This window comes from Bos mutus, chromosome 6, assembly GCF_027580195.1.
Source record: "Bos mutus isolate GX-2022 chromosome 6, NWIPB_WYAK_1.1, whole genome shotgun sequence".
NCBI classification, from domain to species: Eukaryota; Metazoa; Chordata; class Mammalia; order Artiodactyla; family Bovidae; genus Bos; species Bos mutus.
Genome location: NC_091622.1, coordinates 10,651,266 through 10,666,032, shown reverse-complemented (window position 1 = coordinate 10,666,032; position 14,767 = coordinate 10,651,266). Strand labels below are relative to the sequence as shown.

General features: G+C 35.1%; 1 protein-coding gene across 1 annotated transcript in view; it reads right to left on the bottom strand.

Moving 5' to 3' along the window:
• The window catches only part of LOC102270097 (bifunctional heparan sulfate N-deacetylase/N-sulfotransferase 4), a 284,219-nt gene that overhangs the window by 150,189 nt on the left and 119,263 nt on the right, over window positions 1-14,767 (bottom strand). The window contains exon 2 of the mRNA XM_070372913.1: window positions 3,709-3,796. Coding sequence (XP_070229014.1) covers window positions 3,709-3,796 — 88 coding nt within the window. The remainder of the gene's footprint in view (window positions 1-3,708; window positions 3,797-14,767) is intronic.

Here is a 14,767-nt window from a genome sequence, read left to right as displayed (position 1 = left end):
GGGGGAGCCTGCAGGGCTGCAGTCTGTGGGGTCGCACAGAGTCGGACACGACTGAAGCGACTTAGCAGCAGAAGCTAGTCTGTTCAGGTGTCTGTGTTCAAATGGACCCTTTTACCTCTAACCTGATTAGATTCAAATCTACATCATTGTTAATGAAGATAAAAGTGTTTAATTCAGAAGTAAACTATTTATGCACTCATTTCTTTGTTTCTGCTTTTGGAGTATCTGTGTTATATGATAAGAGTATGCCTCTAAAAGTTTTTTAGTCTGCCAAATAAGAATAAGTTTAGCAAGTTCTGGGCTGTAGATTAGTTTCCATAAGGCACAGTTGTGATATTAAAATCAGATACATAAAATTCCAGAGTCTTATCAGTTTTGTATAAATGTTTGTCTTATATTTGCTATTATATGTGAAATATTGTAATTCTGAAACTGTAAGAAGAGGTTTCTAACTTTCTTCATGTATTGAATCTGGCACACTTCCACATAGGTGAGTATAGAATAAATTAAATATACTAAATAAAAAGAATTGTTTGATGATTAAAATTGATTAAAAGCTATCTATAGTTCCAAATTTGGAAAACAGAGACATGTGAATAGTTCACTATTTTTAAATAATATTTGATTCTTATACAAAAATATTTAGTAATAAAAATATTTGCATATCATGACATGCTATGTACTGTTCTATATGAGAGATATTATTATTCCCATTTTGGAGATGCAGGCATTGAGGCACAGAAAAGTAATCTGTTTATGTTCACATAGCTAGTGTAATGTCAGAACCTAGATTTAAACAAAAGCAGGTTGTTTCCAATGTCTAGTCTTTGAAACAGCACATTATAAAGTAAAACAAAAGCAAGCAAAAGAGAATGAATGTAACACTTTTTCACTTCTATATTTAAAAGTTAGTTTTTTATAAGATTCTGTTTTGTTTATATAAAAGTGAACTCTCATGGAAAAGACATGTATTTTTCCAGTTTGAAAATATTATACATGAGGTAATTGTTTGTGTCATATTCAATTTATTGTCAATTACAAAAACTGGTAATGATTGTCACCAGAAATCCTGCCCCACAAAATATTTGTAGCTCTCCATCCCTGCAAGTCATCTTGATACTGTAATGTCTCCATTTTTCAATTGAGCTTTCATTGTGTAATTCCAATCATGCTTTAAAATATTTCCAGACTAAAAGATTATACTCTGAACTCCATGCTTTTATTATTATTATTATTATTTTTTACTTTCAATCAGCAGAACGTCCTTCCTCTTTCAATTTGGCACCCATGAATGAATGACTTTTAGGAATGTGCTTTTTGGGTGAGATTGTTTTCAGCATGTGAAGGACAGAGAAGCTGAACAGGGAAGAATACATGGAAAATACAAATAAGTGAAGCAGTCTAGGAATACAGAATCTATCTTTATTACACTAGGCATATGTGATTAAGTGTCTTCAAAACAATGAAACTCATCAATCAGCATCTTCATGCACTGGAAAATCAGATCATTCTGTGAGAATCTGAGACGGTGATTGTGCAAGGCCATCTTCTCATGGTTACCTGTCACAATCAAGTGTATAGATAAGGAAAGAAGTTTTCTGATTTGTTAAGCTCCTGATAGTTAAAACTTCATATAGGAAGCGACTAGATAGGGAAGAGGCATGCCCTAGCGAAAGTGAATACTATCAATATTTAACTCCAATCTGGAAGAAACCTTGATATCCTCAAGTGAATAAATAAGTACTTAATATAGCATGACTGTACCCTTGGAAAATGTCATGGATGCATTTCAATGATTCTACACATAATGTAGCCAATCAAATAAAGCTTCATATTTATGTGACGGTAATTAAGCTTCCAGAACTTATATATATTACAGAATCTGTAAAGCACGTTATCCCAGAGCAAAACAGAACAGTGTGTCTTCCATTGTTTTTATTAGGTCAGTACCAACATAAAGTGTCAATAAGGCCCAATTAAGAGATATAATTAAAATATCTTTTTTTTTTATTGTTTGGTTTCCTCCTCCAACAACGGTCCCTGTGATATTAACTAGTGTGTTCATTTCCTAGTGGGATGTGTAGTGTGTACATGCTCAGGATTATAAAAAAGAAATGGGAAGTGTTATAACCTGCTATCAACATTAACTCTGCAAACGTCTGACAGGTTTAGTAGATTTGAATATGAAAAGTAAATAAAAGCTGAGGCAGTGATCCAGATATATTTCAGCCAGAAGAATCTTTTTACTTTTCTTATACAGCTATTTAAGACAAAATAGTATTGTTAGTGTGTGAACTCCAAACAATCCCATATTTTTTCCCCAGTGTGAGTAGACATAGTCTTTAGAGTTACCTGCTTTATAACTTCATAATCAGTGATTTTTGGGTCTGAACTCATTTCTTGAGGGGGTTTTGAAAAAGGTTTATAAAACCATGTCTATTTTCAAAATTGTAAGCTAGAATTGCTGTGGCTGTGCAGATGTGATGACCCAAATCTTTTACTGCAAGATATCCTTTTAAAATATGCAGTGATTTCATTTGTCAACTGGTCTAAATACCAATTTTCCTTCTATTACTTTAAACAGATTTACATGTTTCAAAGCAGGAGGGAAAAAAGCATTAAAGAAAAGCCAATATGACACTGCTGCTTCAATATTCTAATAAACCTCCTGAGCCTCTTTGGGTAAACATTAAAAAACCTCTTTGGGTAAATGAACTGAACTTATGATAATTAAAGACTACCTTTGCATGGGATATTTTTAATGAGTCAATAAATTGCATGCATAGAGAATACTGTGAAATGTTTTTACTACAATACTATGAAGTAACAACAATGGAAAGCCCTAAACAAAGCATTTAGCTTTCACCAAAGATGCAGAAATAGTAGCAGATAGTAGGCATTGCCCTAATACAAACCCTAAGACACCATTTTGTGCCATTAAGACAATTACTTTCACCCACATAGTTTTCTCCATACTAGTACCTGCCATTATCATGCTGCATTCAGAAAATAAGAGTCAAATTCTGGAGGTAAAGATGGGTAAAGAGGTGAAAAATAGCAGAACATGGAGTAGTCCATGCGCACCAATCACATTTTGAGGATTTGTCTGAAGGCTGAGACTGACAAGAAATGAAACTGTGATTGGATAGATGTGGTAAGAAATACAAGTTTGAGTGTGATGGTTTTAATGCATGTTGGCCAAATCATTGTAATATTTTTAAGGAAAATCCTGAAGGGACAATAAATTAAGCAAGATGATGCGTAACATCTATTAAATTTCTTTGAAGCTAAAATTCTTCTCTTACCACTATATGTTTTCCAAAGAAAAAAAATATACTAAAAATATGTGCCCCTAAGGTTGTCCTACAATTTTAAAACACTGTCCATTGTTATTATTATCATTATCATCTCATTGTCATCATCTTCACCACCATCGTCTCCACGCTTCACAGGATGCATAGACATAGAATAATGGTTATAGTTTCTTTTACGGAGTTGACTAAGTCATTTCTCTTCCTGTTTTGCCCTGACTCCAACAGTATTTGCCAAAGTAAGCAAGTCTCATTGATTTTGGATTTCGCTACTCATAATGCACCCAAGTTTTTCCCATAATCAGTCTGAATATTCTATTTCTCCTACTTTTAAAACATTAAAAATCCTCTCTCCTATTTATATGTAGCTGCCTGAGAACACAAAGCTCCTTCTTACCTGTGTGGTAAAACTTCCCTGAAAATCCAAGGTTGAAGGTAAAATTTGCAACCTGAGTGCGCAGTAAATTTTGAGTCTCTAGTAATGCCTGAAATAAATAAGAAATTAACATGATTTTAGAAAAATAAATATGAAGCTTTTGGGATGCCTCTTTTTCAAGTGCGTATGCATGAACGAAACAAAATAATGTGGTCTTTGTTGCTTTTTGGGGTTTTGATAGCTACTGTTATGTGCTATTCATATTCCAGGTATTATAATCACTTTTGTTATTATTTTTATTGAGGTTTACCAAATTATGAAGCAGTTAAGTCTTAAGCACATTATAAATTGCTGAGAGGCAATTCTCTAACCACACAGCACTGAAATCATTTTTCATTTCTATGTGAGACATTTCTTGAATTTTAGATTATTATAGTTCTTTTCCTTGGGGACATTTTTTCAGAGTAGTTGCATATAGACATGTTCTGTATTTGTTGGTAAGGGATAGGAAGATAACTTTAGTTTGAGTTCCAACTGAGTATTTTATTTAACTGTGCAACCTCTCCTGTCATTTTTAAGGCATACTTATTGAGTTGAAAGCTTGGATTTTTATTTTACAAATTAAAGGGAAATTTATATTTTATAGGATGTTAATTACAGACCTGGAGATATGAACAAGGAAAGTGGAGGTAGGAAATCAGTAATTCCATAAAGAACTACTCTCTAAACATGGAAAAATATTTCCTAACTTCTCATTCTGGAGTTATTAGAGGTCAATTTCCTGCTTGTAGACAGGATAAGAACATCTGGACAGTAATCTTTGAGTCAGACTTAGTCCTCTAAATTTTCTGCCAATCATTCTACTGCTATTATTTCTGTGTCGACATATGTAGTATAATTCAGAATCTCATATCCTTGGACATTGTAATTTGATTATTGATTCAGAATGCTTTCTCAATTTTTAATGAATCTTTAAAAGGGAGTTTATTTTCTTCTGATGTAAGTGAGAAACTCCTTCCAACTAGAGATATAACTAAGATTGTTTTTTGGTTACTCCTATCCATTTTTTAAGGTACAAAAGAGCAGAGGTTTAGACAATTTCTTTTGAGCATGAATGAACTTTACTTTTTATTCCCCCCAGAGTTAAGGGAGCTTTCCTGAAAATTTGTAAAGAAAAAAAGAGAATTACAAGGTTGATAAGCTGTATGGTTCCTGGTTATCCAAGGTTACAGTTATACTAAGTGTAATCCTGGCTAATCTTAATTAAATATCATCAGCTAAATAGAAAAAGGAAAAAAAAATAGACATATGTAACTGGTTTTAAAAAGTTACCCCAAAAGCAATTTATATATGAAAATAAAAAGATAGAATTAAAAATAAATAGTTGAGCTTATTGTTATATACTCTGGAATATAGCTTTAAACTTTTTAAAAAAAATTATGCATCTTTTTTTATTAGGAAGTTTTTTTTTTTTTTTTCTGTGTTTATTGTTTGACTCAATGCACAATCCCTGAGCTTCTATACTTTGAAATAGTTTTGTTCTGTTTTTTTTTTTCAAAATTTAAGTTTATTAAGTTCTTCCTTCCCCTGTTCTCACAAGTCCATCCCCATCCACTCCATCTCTGTTCTTGAAATCATTCTTTATTCCATATTTACTAATCCACTATCCATTCTTAAATTCAGTAAATATTTATTCTAGATGGATACAATGTGGGGTTTGGCATAGCCTCTGTCACCTTGGGCTTTACTGAGAGGGAGAGAGATATTAAATAGCTGCTAAGTCGCTTCAGTCGTGTCCGACTCTGTGTGACCCCATAGACGACAGCCCACCAGGCTCTCCGGTCCCTGGGATTCTCCAGGCAAGAACACTGGAGTGGGTTGCCATTTCCTTCTCCAATGCATGAAAGTGAAAAGTGAAAGTGAAGTCACTCAGTCATGTCCGACTCTAAGCGACCCCATGGACTGCAGCCCACCAGGCTCCTCCGTCCATGGGATTCTCCAGGCAAGAGTACTGGAGTAGGGTGCCACCGCCTTCTCTGATATTAAATAGAGGATCCCTCAAATGCAAAATTACAAATCATAAGAGCTCCGAAAGAAATCTAGAGCATGTTGTGACAGATGCAGTAAGACATTTAATTTAGACTGAGGATGTGAGCCCACTTGATGCTTTCCTAGGGGCCATCTAAAAAAGTTCAAATGATCTATTTTTTTCCCAGTCAGTGTGCCACCAACTTTAGGCAGACCTACATATTATTTTCTTGGACTTTAAAACACTACAGACTACTAACGGTTTTCCCACCTTCCTCTATTCTATTTTACCCTGTGCTGTCATGCTAACATCCCAAAAAAAGCAATGCACTTCACCCTTGTGGTCAGGGAAGCCATTCAATTAGGGACTCAGCTTTGTTGGTCATTTCTCTTCTTATCTTTTCCCTTATCTGTGAAATGAGATCGTGCTTAATACTTGTTTCACACAATTATTGTGAAGATTACATTGTATAAGGCATACAAAGTGCTTAGCTAAGTGCCTGGTACATAATAAAATCTTGAAAAATGCTGTTGATGACTACGTAATATGGCAATCTCTTACCACAAGGTAGGTATCAGTGGTGTCTCCATGTTTAAGCTACCTGTAAATCACCCTGTCCTCTGTCCACCTTCTACATTTTTCCATGTCTTTTCTGTTTGTGTTTTTTTTTTTTTGTCCTGAAAAGCGTCCAGCTGTTCCTCATCCCATTTTTCAGCCTTACCCATTTTTAAAGCTTGGGCCAAACGTCATCTATTTGTATGAAGCCTTCCTTGATGCCTTAAGGCTTTTCCTTTTCTCATCTCCCAAAGAAAGATCGTAAATTGTTTTTCTTAAGACTTGCATCATTTTCATTTACTGCTCATTTTACATATGCCATGTTGCTAAATACATTTGCATATATGTGGAAGACATTTAAAACATAAAAGCTACATTAATATACAGCAACCTACTGAGTTAGTTTCATTTACTTTTATTACTAACATTTTTTTCTGATGGTAAAATGATAAAAATGGCTCATGGGCCATACCATTACATGACATAGATAGGATTCTGTATTTCACCCACACATTTATCACATGGATGTCTTATAATCTTAAATTGTAAATTGTGTAGTAAGACAGGCTCTCACAGGGCAGGGCAGATGGATTTTCTTCCACTGGAGCTAATTAGCCATATGAAGAATTTGACAGACCTTTCCATTTCTAAAATAATTTGAGTTGTCTAGTCACACCTCCCAATATGTAATCTTGATTAATTTGGAGTAAAATAACAATTTCTATAAGCAAAAACAAAACAAATGGATAAAAAGAAGAAAATTCTAAAAGATTCAGAATTTCCTACTTCATTGTAACTAAATGTTCTTTGAGTTTAAAAATTCAAGGGAAGAATGGTTCCATGTCTTTCAATGATTAAAAAAAAAGAGAACAAATAAATTAATATGTATAAAATGGATATAACTTAAAAAATAAAAGTCAGAAATAAATATAAAAGAAAAAAGTGTTAAATCATGAAAATTAAAGAAGAAGCATAGAAAAAATAAAGGATTAAAATACAGGAAAAATGTAAAATATCAGGAAATATCAGACAGGAAAAATATAAATATAAAATAATGAATAAATAAAATACAGTAAAGCAAAAAAAAAAAAACAAACCTTAATTTAGGAAAACTTGTTAATGGACTAGAAATAATATGTCTCAATTTGAAATAAAAATCAAATAATAAAATATAGGAAATAATATGCAGCTTTAAATATATTAATTTTATCAGAACATTTTGTGGACAAATTTGACTAACTTTTAAGAATATATGTAAAATAAAATATATTAAATGTTTAGATAACAAACTTTAGTTATTTTAATATTTTATAAGTCATAAAAATACATATTAACTGCTTTGAAGGTTTTCCTTGCATTATTCATGAAGGACTCACTAAGTCATTTGGATACTAAAGAGAATAAATATATAACTTATTTAAGTAAAAGCAAAAATTCATTATTTTAATAAACATAATTTGCATTCATTTAATATTCTTCTAATGAGTTCCTCTGTGTTTAATAAAGCAAGTACAACTTTGTCTTATTGCAAAATAATGAAGAGAGCAATGTTTTTCAAACTTCATCACACATAATATTTTCTAGAGGAGACTGCTAAAATTGTCAATTCTGTGCACCCACTTGAAGAATTATTGATTTAATCTGTCTATGATGGGACTCAAGGACATGTATTTCATTATACACCCCTGTTGGTTCTTAAAGAAGGTCAAGCAATTGTTTCCAGCTTACCCATAAGAAATGAAATGAATCACCAGGATGCTCCTCCTAGGCCCATTTTCTGGGTATTCTGAATTGGAGAATAGGATGGAGCCTAGGAATCTGTGTTTATAATGGTGATTCTTATAGCTTCAAACTAGAGATTATAGCCATCAAGGAACTTCAGAAAATATTGTTAGTGCACTGTTTGTATTAATTTCAAGGTATACTGCATACATTTTAAGCAATTCTAACATTCAGATTGTTTACCATCAGGCTAACTCTATCGGGTCATTGAAAAAGCAAGAGAGTTCCAGAAAAATATCTATTTCTGCTTTATCAACTATGCCAAAGCCTTTGACTGTGTGGATCACAATAAACTGTGGAAAATTCTGAAAGAGATGGGAAAACTGATCACTTGACCTGCCTCTTGAGAAACATGTATGCAGGTCAGGAAGCAACAGTTAAAACTGGACATGGAACAACAGATTGGTTCCAAATAGGAAAAGGAGTACATCAAGGCTGTAGATTGTCACCCTGCTTATTTAACTTATATGCAGAGTACATCATGAGAAACTCTGGGCTGGATGAAGCACAAGCTGGAATATCAATAACCTCAGATATGCTGATGACACCACCCTTACGGCAGAAAGTGAAGAGGAACTAAAAAGCTTCTTGATGAAAGTGAAAGAGGAGAGGGAAAAGTTGTCTTAAAGCTGAACATTCAGAAAACTAAGGTCATGGCATCTGGTCCCATCACTTCATGGCAAATAGATGGGGAAACCGTGGAAACAGTGTCAGACTTTATTTTTCTGGGCTCCAAAATCACTGCAGATGGTGACTGCAGCCATGAAATTAAAAGACGCTTACTCCTTGGAAGGAAAGTTATGACCAACCTAGATAGCATATTAAAAAGCGGAGACGTTACTTTGCCATCAGAGGTCCATCTAGTCAAAGCTATGGCTTTTCCAGTAGTCATGTATGGATGTGAGAGTTGGACTATAAAGAAAGCTGAGTGCCGAAGAATTGATGCTTTTGAACTGTGGTGTTGGAGAAGACTCTTGAGAGTCCCTTGGACTGCAGAGGATGTGATGGATGGATGGCATCACTAACTCAATGGACATGAGTTTGGATAAACTCCAGGAGTTGGTGATGGGCAGGGAGGCCTGGCATGCTGCCATTCATGGGGTCACAAAGAGTCAGACACGACTGAGTGGCTGATCTGAACTGAACCCTTGCCCTACATGTACGTAATTAATAAGTCATGACTATATACATACTTTGGTATAGGCTTACACTTCCAGAATTTCAAATCAAATACCAAAGAGTGATAGTTTTTGTCTTCCTTGGACAGTCTTTTATTACTTTCAATATTCAAGATGGGGTCCTATTTACATGGCTTCCCAGATGTCGCAGTGGTAAAGAATCAGCTTGCAGGAGATGTAAGAGACATGGGTTCAGTTCCTAGGTCAGGAAGATCCCCTGGAGTAGGAAATGGCAACCCACTCCAGTATTCTTGCTTGTATTCCATGGACAGAGGAGCCTGGTGGGCTACAGACCATGGGGTCACAAAGTCGGACACAACTGTACCACCAAGCGCATTTATCCTTATGAGATCTTGATGTGGGAATCAGAGAAGTTACATCTATACTATTTTCCAAGTGGGAAAAAAATGCTTCATGGAAAGTTTAAATGGTACAACCAGGTAACAAAGCAAGGGTGCCAAAATTGAGCGTGTTTGCCTAAACATTTGGTCTGACTTAACTTCAGGTCTCACTAGAGTAAATCTGTGTGGCCACCCAGGTTGAAACAGACTCAGAATTTCACGAACTTTTGTGCAGAGACTATTTGTCAATGTACAAATGAAGACTGATAGGTCTGACCCGGGGTTAAAATATGAAGCTTTTGAAGTTCGTCATTGATGGTTTGTGCCTCGGTTCTTTCTCGTCTCTTTTCCCCTTAAGAGAAATCTCTATTCCTTCAGAAATCTATTCTCTTTCTTTTCCTGATAAACCCTCATTGCTACTCAAAGAGGAAACTATCTGATATAATTTATGTTGCGACAAAACATTATACCAATGTGCTGAGTCTTCTAAACAATTTTATGTGGGGCAGATTAGCTCTGATTGTGGAATGGGTGAGTTAATTAAGGAAGAATAAATGCAGTCTTCTGATAATAGTGAAGAGATGTGGTGGTTTCTTATGGGGAAAAAGGTTTGGGGTTTGGGGGTCTTTCTGCAGAAATCAGAATCAATTTGAAGAACAACTGGCCAGGTAGAAAAACACCATACTGTTTCAGAGCAATTATCCTGTTGCTTTCTGCCCACCATCTAAGTGTTCCACTGCTGCCCATCTTCTTTTACTTAAGTCTCCAGGAAGCCAGGAATCTGGACCTCTGGCTCTCTACCTCCTTGTGCTGTTTTTCACTCATGTATCCATTCAAACAGTATTGATATTGGACCCCTGCTTCTTGTTTTAGGCATTCTTGTAGATACTGAGGACACAGTGGAGAATGGTGACAGCAATATCTAGCGTCATTGAGCACTTACTATGTGTAAGGTACTGTTAGGTACTATGAGAAACACTCCAAGCACTCTCTTCAAGTCTCTCCATGATCCCTTTATTAACCTCATTTCACAAGTGGGCAAAGTAAGTTGCAAAGAGCCTAAATAAACTACCTTCGGTTATGGAGACAGAAAGTGTCTGACAGACAAAACTACTTTGTATATTGTTATCACTCTTTTTAGACACACAAATGCATGGTAAATCAATTAAATAATTATTTAATTGAATTTTTTATTTTTAATGTTAAAACAATTATTATTGTTGTTCGGTAGCTAAGTCATGTCCCACTCTTTTCAACCCCAGGAACTGCAGCATGCCAGGCTTCCCTGTCCTTCATATCTCCTAGAGTTTTCTCAAAGTAATGTCCACTGAGTGGGTGATGCCATCCAACCATCTCATCCTCTGTTGTCACTTTCTTCTCTTGCTTTCAGTATTTCCGAGCATCAGAGTCTTTTCCAATGAGTTAGTTCTTTGCATCAGGTGGCCAACATATTGGAGTTTCAGCTTCAGCATCAGTCCTTCCAATGAATATTCAGGACTAATTTCCTTTAGGATTGACAGGCTTGATCTCCTTTCAGTCCAAGGGACTCTCAAGAGTCTTCTCCAACTCCACAGTTCAAAAGCCCCAGTTCTTCAGCACTCAGCCTTCTTTATGACCCAGCTCTCACATCTGCACATGACTACTGGAAAAAACATAGCTTGACTATATGGACCTTTGTCAGCAAAGTGATGTCTATACTTTTTAATGTGCTATCTAGGTTGGACATAGTTTTTCTTCCAAGGAGCAAGTGCCTTTAATGTTATGGCTTGCAGTCACTGTCTGCAGTGATTTTGGAGCCCAAGAAAATAAAATCTCCCACTGTTTCCATTGTTTCCCCATCTACTTGCCATGAATTGATGGGACCAGATGTCATAATCTTAGTTTTTTGAATGTTATATAGTATATGCTATTGTTATAGTATTATAATATGCTAAAATAGTATATGCTATTATTGAAACTACAATAGAGGACCTACATTTTCATCATTTATTAATTAATTATCATTTATGAATTAATTATTGTTATTTATTAATACACACTCTACTTCACCTCACCTAGCATATTATTTATAGTTTAAATTGGTTCCCCTGGCTCCTGGCTGTGAAGGAATCATAGGAAAACTGTAAAGAAAATAGGGAAATCATTCAGGAGGCTTTTGCAGTAGTTCCAGTAAGAGAGAATACAGGCATGACTTCTACTGGTGGTACTGGGCATGGAAAGAAGTAAATTGTATAACTATTGTTGAGCTTATGTGGGAAGTAAAGTGGAGTGATTTAATTTATGATTCAGCTTTCTGACATTCAATGAGGTGAAGGAAAAGTTGAGAAAAGTTTTGAGGGAAAAATCAATACTTCCATGGCTACACTACATATTTCTTCCCCAATCATCCCTAGTATGAAAAACAGAGTTTAAAGTCCTACATCATCATTGCTTTCCAATACACATAGCATATAGGTACCAATATGCACAAGATGTGTATGTATTAGTAGGGGAGTGGTCTCAACATACCAGGAGTGATTTTTGGATACCAGAAGTTTAAACATTGATACTGATTAAAAGATACAGGCAAAGGGAGGACAAATTTGAAAACTGGTTTTACCTTGTAAAATAATATTAATTCATGTCATGTATGTGAAGAGTTTGCATTTTTTGCTTGATTATCAAAGAACACAATGAAGGTGCTATAAATCATTAAACTTGAAGTGCATTTAGAGTATTGTAGATTTTATTTGATTGTATCAGCAAAGCACTCCATGTGTCTTGCTCTCCATTTCCAGCGACTGTGGTTGAATTTGTCTTGTGCCCTATACTTTGATCACTGGGGGAATGTCATCGGTATCTGGTATATCTGTCTCCACAGGATTCTAAGGCACCGACTTCAGTCCAATCTGGAAGTATATGAGATAAATTTCTGCTTCTGCTTTTTTATTAGCCCTCTGGTTGTCTCTCTGGAATCAGAAAAATTTCATAAAGGTGGTAAAATATCGCTCCAGTTTCTCTTCAATGCTATGCTCAGGTTCAGTCCACAAAGGTCATCATAGACTGAGTATTCCCTTCTCTCTGTACTTCTGTTTCCATATTTTTCATGTTCTACTTAACTGATTGGGATTTTGAATCAAATAAATAAATTCAAATAAACATGTACTCGTAAGACCCTTAAGATATTACCTCTTGAATTTCTGGGTTTGTCCTTTACTAGTGCTTTTAAGTCTCCCCGTCAATTATATTATTTGATATATTCCATGTGCTTTGGGCCTAAGTCTCCATGATGGCCTATAAGAATTTTTTGAGTTGTAAAAAGATACATGTATAACAGAATACATGGCTCATATAGTATGATTATTTCAAAGGATTTTATAGAGTAATGGCAAGAATAATTGTCTTATTTGCATTAGGCTGAAGTGTTTAAGTAAATGATAAAAGAATAGTGAGATAGAACTATTTTATATTAGGACTTCTTTGGGGATGTAGAATGAAACTGGTCATTGTAAGCCCAATGACAGAAAGATAGCTTCAGGAATCTAAGGAATCAGAGAGCTGAGAGAAACATAAACATGGACAAAAAAAACAATGTCAAACCTTTTTTTAGGTGAGGATGGGAGCAAAGTCATTTAGAACTCAAAATATTTCCAGAGATTCAAAACTGGACCCCAATTCTCTCTGTGTTAGGTTGAAACTTTTAGTATGTAATCTGAATCACCCTGAATAAATAATCCTGACTTCTGTGTTGGAGAGCCTACTTGATAGAAATGCTTTGTTCTGCTATGTCTGCACTGAGGCAGAGACAGAATCATTATCTTCAGAGCTAGCTTGGGGTCCTTGAAGTGTTAAAGCTTGGGCTGCCTTCAATAGTGGGTTATCATGGATGATTTTATTGCAGAACAGCCAACAACCAGTGAAACAAGAGTTCCTGATTACACATTTCCAAATGGTGATTGGTGTGTCACTAAGTCTGTAAAATTTAATAATTCCATGAAAGGTAAATTCATGTTCAAAATGTTTGGTAAAAACTCTATTATATCTCTTGAATGCTGAGTTGCTTCAGTCATGGGGTCCCAACTGTTTGAGACCCCATGGACTGTAGCTCTCCAAGCTCCTCTATCCATGGGATTCTCCAGAAAGAATGCTGGAGAGGGTTTCTGTGCACTCCTCAAGGGAAATCTTTCCAACCCAGGGATTGAACCTACATCTACCTGCATTGGCAAGTGGGTTTCTATACCACAAACACCACTGGGAAGCTATATCTCTTAGGAAGTTCTCAATTCACATTAACATGCTAAAGACTATAGTAGGAAACATTTTGTACCTGACTTATCTTAGTTTTCCCCCCAAACTATTTGCCAGCAATGCACACTCCTACCTGCCTAATTTTAAGCTATAGTCTTAGGGAAAAACATTTAAAAGGTGGTTAATACTTTGGAAGTAGACGTGTTTCCTGGGGTCATGATAGCCTTGATCAAACACAGTTCCCTATTTAGTATCCAATGCAAGGTGCAAAATATAATAGCTGTGATTTTATAAGAAATGTGTTCTGCACATGTACTCAGTTATATAATTGCATTAACTATCTGTATGTATTCTGTAGAAAAAGAGTTCTTTTCCATTATTCCAGGATTTTTTATCCCACAAGAGCTTAAGAACAAAATCAATTTCTTAGTATTATGAAACTGTGGAAATATACTTAGAAATAACAATTACCCTTTTGATAAATATGATGTTACTTCTTGGAGCATCTTGATGAAAAATGATTAAAATCAACTATTAATTGTTTTCATTACCAAAATTATGTTTTATTTCAAGATAAAAATTCTCATTTTATATTTTAGGTCTTAAAAATGCAAGCCTCTAAAGCAGCTGTCTTAATCAGGGTCAGATATTGGCATTCTTCCTTAGGAATCATGCTCTATCTTTGTTCACAGTCTCCATTTTGAATTCTTTAATCTCTCATCATTCAGTGCAAGTTTGAGGGCTCTTATAACAGTTCTTGGCACAATACAGATATTCAGTAATTGTTGTCTGGTATTGTAACTGACTTACCTAATTTCATTTCTAGAAAAATTCTCTTCTCACATGCATTTGGAAATCTTCAACACCAAGGTATTCATTTTTGTTGTTGTTGTTCAGTCATTAAGTTGTGTTCAACTCTTTGCAACCCATGGACTGCAGTACACCAGGCTCCTCTGTCCTTCAGTATC